Raw genomic sequence first — 14,284 nt, 5'->3', positions numbered from 1 at the left:
GAAAGTCTGCCACAAATGGCTAGGAACATAATTGTGTTTAAAATGGAATTGGATAAATACTTTTAAAAAAATAGTTCTTGGAGAAAAAGAAGGCTAATGGGATTAGAGTAAAGAGCTCCAGTGGGGAACTAAGCACCATCACGATGAGGAAAAAGCAGGGTATGGTATTAAAGTAGAATAGAAAAGAATCCTTGACATCTAGAACTACTGATTTTTGCATATCTGATGTTTTTTTTGGGGGGGGTAGGGGGGGTTCAGCCGGGTGTCTAACATGCGGAAACCAATCACCTACAAATCCCAGAGATAGATTGTTGGAATGGTATGCTCATTCTCTCCCTGGAGGGACACATCCTGATCACCTAATTCCAGAAAGTATTAGGCACATGCAATACTTGCCTACTCGACTGGCAAAACAACAGCGCAAAGGGCAAGGAGGGGGAAACATTCCTAAAATGCATACAGGACAACTTTCTTGATTAGTACGTTTCCAGCCCAACAAGGAAGGAAGTAGTGCTAGATCTAGTTCTGGGGAATGAAGTAGGGCAAGTGGAGAAGGTTTCAGTGGGAGAGCATCTGGGCAATAGTGATCATAACATCATTAGATTCAGAGTGCATATGGAAAGAGACAAGGAACCATCTAAGGTGAAGATATTCAGGGCAAGTTTCAGTGAGTTAAAAAGGGACCTAGCCAAGGTGGACTGGAAAGAAAGATTGGCAGGTAAAACAACTAAAGAGCAGTGGGAAGTCTTCAAGGATGAGATACCTTGGGGACAGAATAAATACATTCCCACAAAAGCGAAAAGTAGGGCTTCCAAACCTCCCTGGATGACAAAGGTAATTGTATCTAGAATGAAGCAGAAAAAGGAGGCGTATGACAAATGTCAAACCCAAGATACAGAAGACAACCAAATAGAATATACGAAGTGCAGAAGAGGTTTGAAAAAAGAAATAAGAGGGGAAAAAAGAATGTACGAAAAAAGGTTAGCCGGTAACATTAAAGGGAATTCTAAAATATTTTACAAGCATATCAAGAAAAAAAGGCTAGTCAAAGGTAGGGTGGGGCCAATTAAGGACCAAGGGGGAAATCTTATTGTGGAGGCAGAGGGCATAGCTGATGTGCTGAATGAGTACTTTGCATCTGTCTTCACAAAAGAAGTGGATGCACCAAATGCCACAGTATCAGAGAAGAGGGTAGAGGAAATGGATAGGATAAGTATAAACAGAGAGGATGTACTAAAAAGGTTGACTGCGCTGAAGGTAGATAAGTCGCCGGGTCCGGACGGGATGCAACCAAGGTTACTATGGGAGGCACAGGTACAAATAGCGGTGGCTTTGGCTACAATTTTTCAATCTTCGTTGGACACAGGAGTGGTGCCAGAGGACTGGAGAGTGGCCAATGTGACTCCCCTGTACAAAAAGGGACAGAAGGATAAACCTGGGAGCTACAGGCTAGTCAGCCTAACATCAGTAGTGGGGAAACTCCTGGAGACTATAATCCGGGACAGAATAAATCTTCACTTGGAAGAATATGGGTTAATTAGGGACAGCCAACATGGATTTGTTAAAGGCAAATCTTGTCTAACAAATGCAATAGAATTTTTCGATGAGGTAACGGAGAGGGTGGATAAAGGTAGTGCAGTTGATGTAGTTTATATGGACTTTCAAAAGGCATTTGACAAAGTGCCACATGAAAGACTTGTAAGAAAGATAGAAGCCCATGGTATAAAAGGGACGGTGGCAGCATGGATCCAGAACTGGATGGGAGACAGAAAGGAGAGAGTTGTGGTGAACGGCTGCTTTTCTGACTGGAGTGAAGTGTACAGTGGCGCCCCCAGGGATCGGTATTAGTACCACTGCTCTTCTTAATATACATAAATGACCTGGACTTGGGTATAGCAAGCACCATTTCCAAGTTTGCGGACGACACAAAGTTAGGTAGGGTAATAAACAGTGAGGAGGATAGTAGCCAACTGCAGAATGATAAAATGGGCAGACACATGGCAGATGAGTTTCAATGTGGAGAAATGCGAGGTAATGCATTTTGGTAGAAAGAATGAGAGGAGGCAATATAGGCTGGTAATACAATCTTAAGGGGGGTAAAAGAACAGAGAGACCTGGGGGTGGGGGTATATGAATCCTTGAAGGTGGCAGGACAGGTAGATAAAGCTGTAAAAAGGGCATATGGAATACTGGGCTTTATAAATAGGGGCATAGAGTACAAGAGTCAGGAGGTTATGATTAACCTATATAAACACTGGTTAGGCCTCAGTTAGAATACTGCGCCCAGTTCTGGGCACCACACTATAGGAAGGATGTTAAGGCATTGGAAAGATGTAGAGGATGGTACCAGGAATGAGGGACCTTGATTATGAGGAAAGGCTAGAGAGGCCGGGATTATTCTCATTGAAGCAAGGAACGTTACAAGGAGACCTAATAGAGGTTCAAAATCATGAGGGGATTTGATAGGTTAGAAAGGGAAAAACTGTTTCCACTAGTGGGTGTGTCGGTGACTCGAGGTCACAGATTCAAAATAGTCTCTAAAAGAAGCAGAGGGGAGGTGAGAAGAAATTTTTTAACGCAGCGAGTTGTTCGAATCTGGAACGCATTGCCTGAAAGGGTGGTCGAGGCCGATTCGATAACAACTTTTAAAAACACAGTGGACGAGTACTTGAGGAGGACGGGTTTGCAGGGTTATGGGGAAAGGGCTGCGAAGTGGGATTGACATTAATTGCTCTATTCAAAGAGCCGGCACAAACTCGATGGGCCGAATGGCCTCTTTTTGTGCTGTACGATTCTATGATTCTATGAATAAGGTTGGCAAGAGCTAACCAAGGTTTGGGGACCCCAGAGTGTGCGTTCCATGGCGCTGGACAGACAGAGTTTCATCATATGTCATCAGATGTCCTGTACAAATCTCTGTCTAAACACCTGCTAACATTCCAGATAGAGATGTGCAGCACCAACCCATTTCAGTGGATGTTTTGAAAGCTTGCATTAACAACAGAAAACATTTCACTAATCAGTACTGTACTTGTGTGTTATAGCAAGTCTGCTAAACTATTTCCAAACACACAAAAATACTCTTTACAGTTTTCACTTTAATAGCAGTCCTGACAGTTTGATTATGAAATAGCCAGTTTAATAAATGTATTCCCTGCTGGCAGATCTTCCTTATTGATATATTTCGATATTCTCCTTTAAATGCATTGAATGGCTAAGTACCAAGACGTGCACCTTGCAATAAAGAGTTCTACAAACCCATCCTTCCCCAGCGATAGACAGAAAGTCTATTACATGTTTCTGCACTTACTACAGCAGAAACAGTCTCAGCACACGGACACACACCTGCCTCATCCAGCAGAAAACTCAACATCCAGTGTGCTCTCCAATGGGAAAGATAGAACATCTCCATTAATTTCTACCACTTTTTTTCGTCAACCTAGCAGCTGACATATGCAGAAACCATTGTCATACCTAGAAGTATCCAAACCAGACAGTTCCATTATTCACACTACCTAAACATAGATGTTTCCCTTTATCTGGAATGCAGCGTGCACTCTCTCCTTGGAGGGGCATATTCTGCTTACCTAATTCCAGAAGATATTAGGTGTTGGTTGGCAAGAGCAAATATTTGGGGACCCCAGAGTGTATTTGGGTACGCCTGGAGTTTAACCATTTAAAAGTGCATAGCTTGCCTAGCTTGCAATTGTGAGCATTGTCAGACAAGCTTCCCCCGGTTGTAAAGCTAGAAACACCCTCCGCGATAGAGCTTTGCTTTCTACCACTAGGTTTGATCTGCCTTCTAAAATCTCCAATTGTAACCTTTTTTAAGTTACAATAATACTTATTTCTATTAAAAACCATATCAAGGACAACGTAAGTAATATTTGATGGTTCTGTAACTAGATGCATCATATGATGTACTAAACCTTAAAAGATCAGGAAGGTCCCAAGTTCAATCCTTTATCTATGCTGAGTTAGCTGATTTCAGTTGGGAGTGATAATTTCAACACAATCTCAGTCAGCAATCCAGGGTGAGATTGTCTGGGAGTGTAGGAGGGTGGGTACAATCTACTTCAGGGCACTTTACTGCCTTCCAAACAAGACATTTGAAAACAAATTGAGATGGGGAGAGAGGAAGCATTTATGATTTGTGTAAAATATGAATAGTTATGTTTCATGCAATGACCTTTAAAACATCCAAATCAGTTCTGATAATAACAGTGCACACTGTTCATTTAAATGGACCTATGTTCCACAATAACACTAAATGTTTATAACACTAGATATCGGCCTCTTCCACTGCTACCATTTACTCAAAGTACAGATCTTTACTTTTATTTAGAATTGAATTCTACATATGCTACAGAGCAACAGATCACCAATCCCCAACATCACAACCCAACACAAGCATCTGTACAGACTACATGCAGTGAAATTATTATATCTCCATGTGGTCATACCATTTGAACAGGTGTTACCTGGAATAAACAACATCATAAAAAGCACAAGGTTAACGTCAAGGTTAACAACCCTTGCTTCAGACCACACAGCAAAAGAAAATCTGGCGTCAGCAACTTTAGTGCTGTTCTAAACACTTGGAATCATTTCAAATCCAGATTAAAAACTGCCAACTTGATTTTTTTGAAAGATGCTGTTTGCTGCTGAATAATAATTAGGGTAGGAGTCATAAAATTGAAAACTATCACGTGGCTGACTCGCAAAGAATAGTCCGGTGGCTTTAAGGATTTACAAGTCAGGAAAATAGTAACGAAAGTAAAAAGAGTAGAAACGCACTAATAATGTCAGGAAATGAACTGAGGAATTTTGACCACATTAGCAGGTTAAGCTCACGAGTGAGCCCGTACTAAATAACAATGAAATAAGAGGACTGTAAAACCTGACCACATTAGTGAGTTGACCATATTAGTGGTGTGACCTTAAGGTGAGTTTTATTTTAGTCGTAAAACATATGTAAAACATATTGAGACCTTTGCTCAAGAAATGTTTTTTTTAACTGATTTAGGAAGCTCCCTCTAGACAGTGGAACTAGGAAGAACAGCAAGCAAGGCATTTTCAAAAGTCTAGATGGCAGGTGACAAAGGTGTGAATTTGAGTTTCGGCAGCATTTGGTATGAGATAGGGAGGGGGCAAGATGGAGAGGTAGAGAAAGGGACTTTCAGAGGTGGGGGCTGAAGGCTACAGAAGACAAGAGTGAAACCAGTCAATCTGAAATAAAAACCATTTTTTGAATTATTGAGGTGAGTTGTTAGAAATGCACAAGATTATTTCCATATCTAACCGAAATCACAGTTACTTGAACGTTTGATAAAGCATTATGTTAGTCAACAAGAAGAACAAGATTACATTTGTATAGCGCCTTTCACGTCGGGAGGACGTCCCAAGTAATTAGTCAGGTAATCATATGGATATATTTAACCACATGTGGTATCCTAAGTTTTATCTTTGGCTGATCCTTAGCCCTACTAATTATTCTCCTTCCATTGGGGCAGTTTAAGTTTCCAGTACCTAGGGGTGTGGATCATTCACAAGACAGTACATGAGGATATGGACCACAATGCTCACTTACCACTGCCCCTCAGAGAACTTGAAACAAATACCTGATTTTGCTGCAGAACTTTTTTTATAATAATAATTTATAATAATCCTTGCATTTGATACAGTGTCTTATCAAGTCTTCGAGATGTCTCAAAATGCTTCATAGAACATATTGTAAAGTGAATTGACTGTATACTTTGTGGGCGAAAAGTGGCAGCCAATTGCGCACAGCAGTGTCCCACAAACAGTCAAGGATTAAGTGACCAAATTATTATTATTGTTTTTTTTGAAGGGATCATTACCCCCGGAAAAGCAATTCTCTAATCGACTAACAACCGGGTTCCTACTTACTGCTGGGTAAACAGAGGCGTGTGGAGTAAGGAAACTTGCCCAACATTTCGCTCTGCCGTGATTCGAACCCAAGTCCTACACTTGCAAGGTGAGTACTCTTAACCATTGAGCTACAGGACTACAACAACAAAATTACATTTATAGAGCGCCTTTCACGTCCAGAAGACGTCCCAAGGCACTGGACAGTCAGGTGTCAGGGGTGGTGTAAGGGTGAGGGAAGGCAGAGAGGTGGGAGGGCGACTGAAGGCACGATAGAAGAGGAGGGTCTTGAGACCAACCTTGAAGGAGGCAAGGGAGGAAGCGAGGTGAAGGGCCCGTGAGATGGAGTTCCAGATTGTGGGGGCAGAGAGGCTGAAAGCCCGTACTCCGAAGGTAAGGCGGGTCGGGCGGGAGACATGGAGCAGGTCGGAGCCCGCTGAACGGAGGGAGCGGGCAGATTGATAGGGAGTCAGCAGGTCAGAGAGGTAGGAGGGAGCAAGGCCATGGATGGCCTTCAAAGTGAGGACAAGGATCTTGAACTCGATCTTCTGGGGGATGGGGAGCAAGTGGAGTCGGGCGAGGGTGAGTGTGATGGGGTCACGGAGCCTGATGCGAGAGAGTACACGAGTTTTAGATGATCTGCAGGTTGTGAAGGGAAGAGTTGGGAAGGCCGATGAGGAGGGAGTTCCTGTAGTCGAGCCTTGATGTGACAAATGAGTAGGTGAGGGTTTCGGCAGCCTGAGGGGTGAGGAAGTGGCGGAGTCTGGCAATGTTGTGGAGGTGGTGGTAGGCAGTGCCGGTCATGGCGTGGATGTGGGGGAGAAAGGACAGTTCAGCATCAAACAAGACACCCAGGTTCCTGACTGACTTAGTGAGGTTGAGTGTGCAGCCGTGGAGGCTGATGCTGCCAGCAGCGAGGTGCGGTGGCGCTGGCGCGAGCCAATCAGGAGGGCCTCGGTCTTGCTGACGTTGATTTGGAGGAAGGAATTCCTCATCCAGGACTTAATGTTGGACAGGCAGTCGGTCAGGACGCCAGTAGTCCTGGAGTTGAGAGTGGAGGCAGAGAGATAGAGTTGAGCATCATCCGCATACATGTGGAAATTTACCCCTTGTCTGCGGACTACAGCAAAAACGTAGCAATGATGAATTTCAGCACTTTTTTAAGGGTTTAATTACCCAATACCGTAGTAATAGCTTGACTCAGAGTGCTTCGAAACGGGTTTCTACCTACAAGAATTTTATCATGATCATCTTAGAATTCTTTCTGTCAGAAGCCAATGTAATGAATTTCTCCTTCCCATGATACCAAGGTTAATGAATCCTAGAGTCCACTCAATCCCCAAATAAACCCGCCACAACATAAGATAGAAGATTCAAAATATTCTTCAACCCAATCTTCTGAACTCTGTTTTCTTGTGACAAAGTTATGTGTTTAGTAGCTAAAAAGCACAGCTATCAGTATTTGCAGGAACAAAACCATAAATTCTTCCCTGAAATGTTGTTTCAGTCAACAGGCAAGACACATAATGCAACTCGTAAATATCGGGTAATATCCTCTGTCTGAGTATAATCCACTTTGAATACATTTAGGCTAAAACAAAATTCCCCAAACACAGACATCTGAACTTTGAATTGTCCGATTGCTTAGCTCAACAACAAAATTCCTGTGTTTGTGGAAGAAACAGTTTCCATCAACTATTAGGCTTTTTTTTTTTTGCCTGATTTGAGCACTAAGGTTCTCCTTAAAGGAGTTTAATTCAGCAGCCACGCTATCGATCTCTAAAATAAAAACTTTGCAAAGTGTGATGGTAAGGATTGAAAATAATATTGATTAGTGTCGTTGCCTTCCTTCACTCACTCTGGGTTCGACAATGTTGGCCTGCCTATACGACAGCAATCTGTCAAATTTCTACAACAAAATAACATTTGATGAATGTGACAAAGTAGCTGCTATACTACCCAGTAATGAATTTAACAGTAAAATGTATTATGATAAAAAAAACTTACTTTTACTTTTCCACAAAAAGAGCAAATACATTAAATGGAAACAATACTCTAAACTTATCTGAATAAATTGCAGGACCACTTCATATTAAGAAACATTGATATGTTTGAACAGTTTTGATTAACACCTCAATAACTAGTTTTAAATATAATAATAATAAGTGCAATTGGTATAGCTCCTTTCATGTCAGGAGGATATCCCAAAGTGCTTCACACCACGTATTGTAAAGTGGAGTGACTGTGTTTTACAGGTGAATGCACAATTCACTGCACTATTTACTACATCAATTATCTAACTGCTTGCTGTTTCGATCTAAACCCTAAAATAAACTGCAGACAAGTGTTATCTTCAGATAATAGAAATGCCTGTAGTCTACTATTATTCCAATTCATTTTTAACAGTTGACACCTTACCAAACTGTTCCTGCAGACTGTTAAAGACAGCTTTCTTATAACTGGCAGTTCAAAGTTCACTCCTTTTTTCACTTTGGCAGCAGTTTGTACCTTGACAAAGGCAAAAGTGAACATAAAGAAATATGTACATATATCCAAAATATAGCATGATGCTAATAAGCCAGTTGTTCTACAGTTTGTACTGATTCAAAACAGTCAGGCTAACATAGTACAACTAAAAACTCAGAAGGCCTACAGCCAACTAAAACAACATCAAGCAGCACAAGACCATCTTGAGGAGATACGATCGCCCGATAGTCAGCCTTGCACAAAATGTACTAGAACTGCAGCAGCAATTTAATTTTAATTGTAAAAAAGGTCTGTGGGTGGTTCAATCATTCTAACAGTTTTAAAGACACACCAAGAATTCCAACTTAGTTAAAAAATGAATTCCACGTGCTGTCATTACTAGACGATATATTCAGGTGGACCAGCACACTCTGTCAGAATATTTATTGTATCCTATTTGTTCATTCTCTAACATTCAATTGGCTACATTTTAAAACTCAAAATAATTCACACACTGACGTACAATGTAATCAAACTGTAGCAGGTGCAGCTTTTAAAATGTTAAAAACAAATTCTGTTTCTTTCAAATCACCCTTAATTGTTTTGAACATTGTTAAAGAAATAACAAGACACTGACATTTTAGTTAAGTTAAACATTAATTGGTGTTCAGGCAGCAGTTATCAAAGTGATGTATGAATACACAACTTTGTAAAGACTGCCAGGAAACACAGTCAACACAGGCCAACAGCAATTCAGTGCCATAAGTCTAACCTCACTCCGTCATTCACAACATATGGGCATCAGCAAGAAACTAGGCCATAAACATCACTCACCCCACAATGTAGTTTAAAAATGCATCTTATCTTGATGTACATTTCCCTTGAAAATAAACAAATCTCTGTTTAAGCCAATTTGCCATCCATATCATTCCCAAGAAGAATTTAGCCTTATCAATTTGAAACATCTCAAAGTGCTTCAGAGTCACGCAGTGACTATTTTTGTAGTGACGTTCCTCATGTTAGTGCATTAAGCCATTTGGGAGAAATAGTCAACTTTTTTGAAAAGGATAACAAAATAGGTATGCCAGAGGTACGATTATCCATTAAATATGTATATGCATTACAGTGCACCAGAAAACAGGCAATTTACCAGAAGTTATATTCAAATAAATTACATCACACACTGGGGTAAGGGGAGGTGGGGATAAGGGGAGGTAGGGGTTAGGGTTGACGATATGTGCAGCCCAATGATGGCAGGCAACATGCAAAATGTGGTCTTGGCTACATACAATGTGGATCAAAGCATTTGGTTTTCAAAGGCTCCACTAACCAATCGAACAGGTCTCTGAAATACAATCACCATAGCAAATTACAATTGCACAAGACTGCAAGAAACACAGCACTCATTTCCACTGGCATTTAGAAAGCCTTCAATGCTGGAGGAATGGAGATTTATTCAGCTGGAGCAGTAGTACACTTTGCAAACCCATAAAAATCACAAATATGTATATGTCAGTATCCTATATATATTAGGTGACATTAAATTGGTTACATTAAACTAAAACAAAAGTGGCACAACCAATAACTGACAATTGTCAGTTACGTGTGTATTTTTGAAAAAAACAAGAGATGGACAATCCATCAGGTGAGAATGAAATACAGTGATATTTGTCGTTAAACGTACACATTTTCTTGGCTACATTATTCAGACACACTTTCACCTTTGACAGGAATCTGAATGCAACATCTACGTAACCATACTTGACATTTGGTTCAAAAAGGTGTGAATGAATCAGGGCTCTGGGCTGTCTTTTATTCAGGGAAACACTGGAAATGTGAGTGTGTTTGTTCCTGATGTTAACCGTGTAACCACTGGCTCCTTAACCAGCTACAAGTTAGCTCAAAGTAAGTCCATGTCAATGCTGCTGCACATCTGTATTACAGCGAGGTCAGGCCATGGGAGCATGGAACAGTACAGTCAGGAGACAGTATCTGAATGGGAAGAGAAAGCAATACAAACACAATCATTCCAATTTCCTGGTGGAAATAAAAGAGTTTTTCAAAATGATCAAAACATATGACGCCAGGTACTCTCGCTATCGATGCCCCTATGGAAAGGCTTAACAGAACAGGAGTGAGTGGTGGTTATTCCAGTTGTGTCCTCAGCATGACCTATACCATGACACCAACATCCACAGCAAATCAATGGGGAAAGAAGGGCTCTTCAATCTTGGTTTAACAAAACACAGAATTGCAGACTATAAAACGCCACAGGCATTGAATTCAATCGAAATTGAACTGGGTCTGCGATCCAATGGATGGTTCATCTCAATCCGTTGACTGAGATAAAGCAGTTGTATTATTACAACAACAGCTTGGATTTATATAGCACCCTCCACGCCGGACGCCGTCTCAGAGCGCTTCATAGTAACGGATCCCGGGGCCAAGCCAGGGGAAGGGGGAGGAAGGTGATCAAAGGCGCAGTCGAAAAGGAAGGTCTTCAGCCAAGACCTGAAAGTGGGAAGAGAGGGGGCGAGGGGAAGGGAGTGAGGAAGGGAGTTCCAGAGCCTCGGGGCATAGTGGCTGAAGGCACAGCTGCCAATGTGGAGCGGAGGATTCGGGGGACAAGGAAGAGGCCAGTCCCGGTCGAGCGAAGGCAGCGGGCACTGTTGTGAGGAGAAAGTTCAGAGAGGTCGGGGGGTGCAGAGGAGTGGAGGGATTTGAAGACAAGAGTGAGGATCTTGAAGTCGATCCTCTCTGGGACAGGCAGCCAGTGCAGTCTGGCAACGACTGGGGGATTGCGGGCGGCAGATTTTTGTATGATTTGGATTTTATGAATGGTAGTGGAGGGGAGACCAGCGAGGAGAGCATTTGAATAGTCCGTCCGAGAGGTGACAAAGGCATGGACCACGGAATCAGCGACTTTTGGAGTGAGGTATTGGCGGAGAAGGGCGATGCGTCGGAGGTGGAAGAAAGCAGTGCTAGTGAGGGACCGGATGTGGGGGAGGAAGGATAATTGGGGGTCAAACCTGACGCCTAGGTTGCATACGGGTTCGGAGAGTTTTAGGGGGAGGTCGGGTAGGTGGAGGAGGTGAAAATTGTGCGATTTTAGATGTTGATGAGAGCCAAAGACTATGGTTCAGCTGAAGGAAATCCGTGCTCATCCAGCCCCTGAGATCTGACAGACAGGCTGACAGAACATCAGGGGACTGGGGGTCGCACAGAGAGGTGGAAAAATAGAGTTGGGTGTCGTCCGCATACATGTGGCAGTGTACCCCATGTCTGCGGATGACATCCCCAAGGCTGGAGCATGTAGATCAGAAAGAGGAGGGGGCCAAGGATGGATCCTTGGGGTACCCCGCAGGTAACCGGGTGAGAGTTGGAGGAGAAGCCGTTTGTGCAGATGTACTGCTGGCGGTTCGTGAGGCAGGAGGCGGTGGAGGAGGATGGCGCGGTCGCGTGGCAGGACGCTGGAGGGCCGGATGCTAAAGTGAAGAAAATAGGCTTTAGTGTCGTGTTTTTTTTCGCGCCGCCAACACGAGGAATACCGTGTGTACAGACAGACACACACACAACATGGCATTGCAGCATCTAAAAAGACAAGCTACAGACTGGAATCCCCCCCCCCCACAGGATGTTTTTATATCAAGTACATATTATATATATATGTATATAAACAATGTGACTGAGTGTCTGCTGCAGTGGCAGGTGCTGCCGGGAGGTAAACATGTAAACATGTAAACACGCGCCTCACCTGCTTTAAACTGCATTTGACTGTCGTCTTTGTCCCCGAATTCCTCCAACAGTTTGACGTAGAGGAGCCCGAAGGAGTTCTGGATACCGAACACCGAGCCGTTGCACCACATGGAGGCCAACATCACCACCCAGCCCCAGCCGCCCTCGGGGGGCACCGGACCGCCCTCAGCCCCGGGGCGGGAGGGGTCCCACTCTCCCGCTCCCGGGGGCGCCTTCGGCTCACACGCCGCCGCGGTGCAGCTCCCGCTCTGCGCGCTGCCCAGAGGCTGAGGCTCTGGGCTCCTGAGGGCACTCTCCTCCTCCTCCTCCTCCACCACCACCACCTCCTCCTCCGCCTCCGCCTCCTCCTTCATCTTTTCCCCCTCGTCCTCCCGCGCCGACACCAGGGACCGGGGCTTCTCCTCGGGTTGGATTCCGTTCTGCGCCATCGTCCCGTCTGTCATCCCGTCTCAGCTGTCTGCTGACTGCGGGCGCCCGGACCATCCGGGATCGGGCGGCTTCCCGTGGGCTGGTCTCCTCCTCCCCTCCTCCCTCCCTCCCCTCCCACCAGCACCACGTGTGTCTGTCTGTGTGTCTGTGTGTGTGTGTGAGAGAGAGAGAGTGAGTGCCTTCGCTTCCCCCTTTGCAATGCAGTAATCAGATCACTTGCGCGGCCGACACCCTCCTCCGTTATTTTGCAGTAAAATGAGAAGTTTGACAGTGGATGAGTGAGTGAGTGAGTGAGTGAGTGAGTGGGGCTGAGGTGTGGCGAGTGGGGCTGAGGCGAGTGGGGCTGAGGCGTGGCGAGTGGGGCTGAGGCTGAGGCGAGTGGGGCTGAGGCGAGTGGGGCTGAGGTGTGGCGAGTGGGGCTGAGGCGAGTGGGGCTGAGGTGTGGCGAGTGAGGCTGAGGCTGAGGCGAGTGGGGCTGAGGCTGAGGCGTGTGGGGCTGAGGTGTGGCGAGTGGGGCTGAGGCGAGTGGGGCTGAGGTTGAGGCGAGTGGGGCTGAGGTTGAGACGAGTGGGGCTGAGGCGAGTGGGGCTGAGGCTGAGGCGAGTGGGGCTGAGGTGTGGCGAGTGGGGCTGAGGTTGAGGCGAGTGGGGCTGAGGTGAGGCGAGTGGGACTGAGGTTGAGGCGAGTGGGGCTGAGGCGTGTGGGGCTGAGGCTGAGGCGTGTGGGCTGAGGCTGAGGCGAGTGGGGCTGAGGTGTGGCGAGTGGGGCTGAGGCTGAGGCGAGTGGGGCTGAGGCTGAGGCGAGTGGGGCTGAGGTGTGGCGAGTGGGGCTGAGGTTGAGACGAGTGGGGCTGAGGCGAGTGGGGCTGAGGTTGAGACGAGTGGGGCTGAGGCGTGTGGGGCTGAGGCTGAGGCGTGTGGGGCTGAAGCTGAGGCGAGTGGGGCTGAGGTGTGGCGAGTGGGGCTGAGGCTGAGGCGAGTGGGGCTGAGGCTGAGGCGAGTGGGGCTGAGGTGTGGCGAGTGGGGCTGAGGCGAGTGGGGCTGAGGTGTGGCGAGTGGGGCTGAGGTGTGGCGAGTGGGGCTGAGCCGTGTGGGGCTGAGGCTGAGGCGTGTGGGGCTGAGGTGAGGCGAGTGGGGCTGAGGCTGAGGCGAGTGGGGCTGAGGTGAGGCGAGTGGGGCTGAGGTGAGGCGGGTGGGGCTGAGGCTGAGGCGAGTGGGGCTGAGGCGTGTGGGGCTGAGGTTGAGGCGAGTGGGGCTGAGGTGTGGCGAGTGGGGCTGAGGCGTGTGGGGCTGAGGCTGAGGCGAGTGGGGCTGAGCCGTGTGGGGCTGAGGCTGAGGCGTGTGGGGCTGAGGTGAGGCGAGTGGGGCTGAGGCGGGTGGGCCTGAGGTGTGGCGAGTGGGGCTGAGGCGAGTGGGGCTGAGGTGTGGCGAGTGGGGCTGAGGTGTGGCGAGTGGGGCTGAGCCGTGTGGGGCTGAGCCGTGTGGGGCTGAGGCGAGTGGGGCTGAGGTGTGGCGAGTGAGGCTGAGGTGTGGGGCTGAGGCGAGTGGGGCTGAGGCGAGTGGGGCTGAGGTGTGGCGAGTGGGGCTGAGCCGTGTGGGGCTGAGGCTGAGGCGTGTGGGGCTGAGGTGTGGCGAGTGGGGCTGAGGCGTGTGGGGCTGAGGCTGAGGCGTGTGGGGCTGAGGTGAGGCGAGTGGGGCTGAGGCGTGTGGGGCTGAGGCTGAGGCGTGTGGGGCTGAGGTGAGGC

General features: G+C 46.5%; 1 protein-coding gene across 1 annotated transcript in view; it reads right to left on the bottom strand.

The window, feature by feature from the left end:
• The window catches only part of slc16a10 (solute carrier family 16 member 10), a 57,260-nt gene extending 44,615 nt beyond the window's left edge, over nucleotides 1-12,645 (bottom strand). Inside the window, exon 1 of the mRNA XM_007893990.2 lies at nucleotides 12,110-12,645. Within this exon, the coding sequence (XP_007892181.2) occupies nucleotides 12,110-12,554 (445 nt within the window). The 5' untranslated portion in view covers nucleotides 12,555-12,645. The remainder of the gene's footprint in view (nucleotides 1-12,109) is intronic.
• Between the last annotated feature and the right edge of the window lie 1,639 nt (nucleotides 12,646-14,284).

The sequence above is a fragment of the Callorhinchus milii genome, unplaced genomic scaffold (genome assembly GCF_018977255.1).
Source record: "Callorhinchus milii isolate IMCB2004 unplaced genomic scaffold, IMCB_Cmil_1.0 Scaffold3, whole genome shotgun sequence".
Lineage (NCBI taxonomy): Eukaryota > Metazoa > Chordata > Chondrichthyes > Chimaeriformes > Callorhinchidae > Callorhinchus > Callorhinchus milii.
This window is presented reverse-complemented; position numbering and strand designations above follow the sequence as displayed.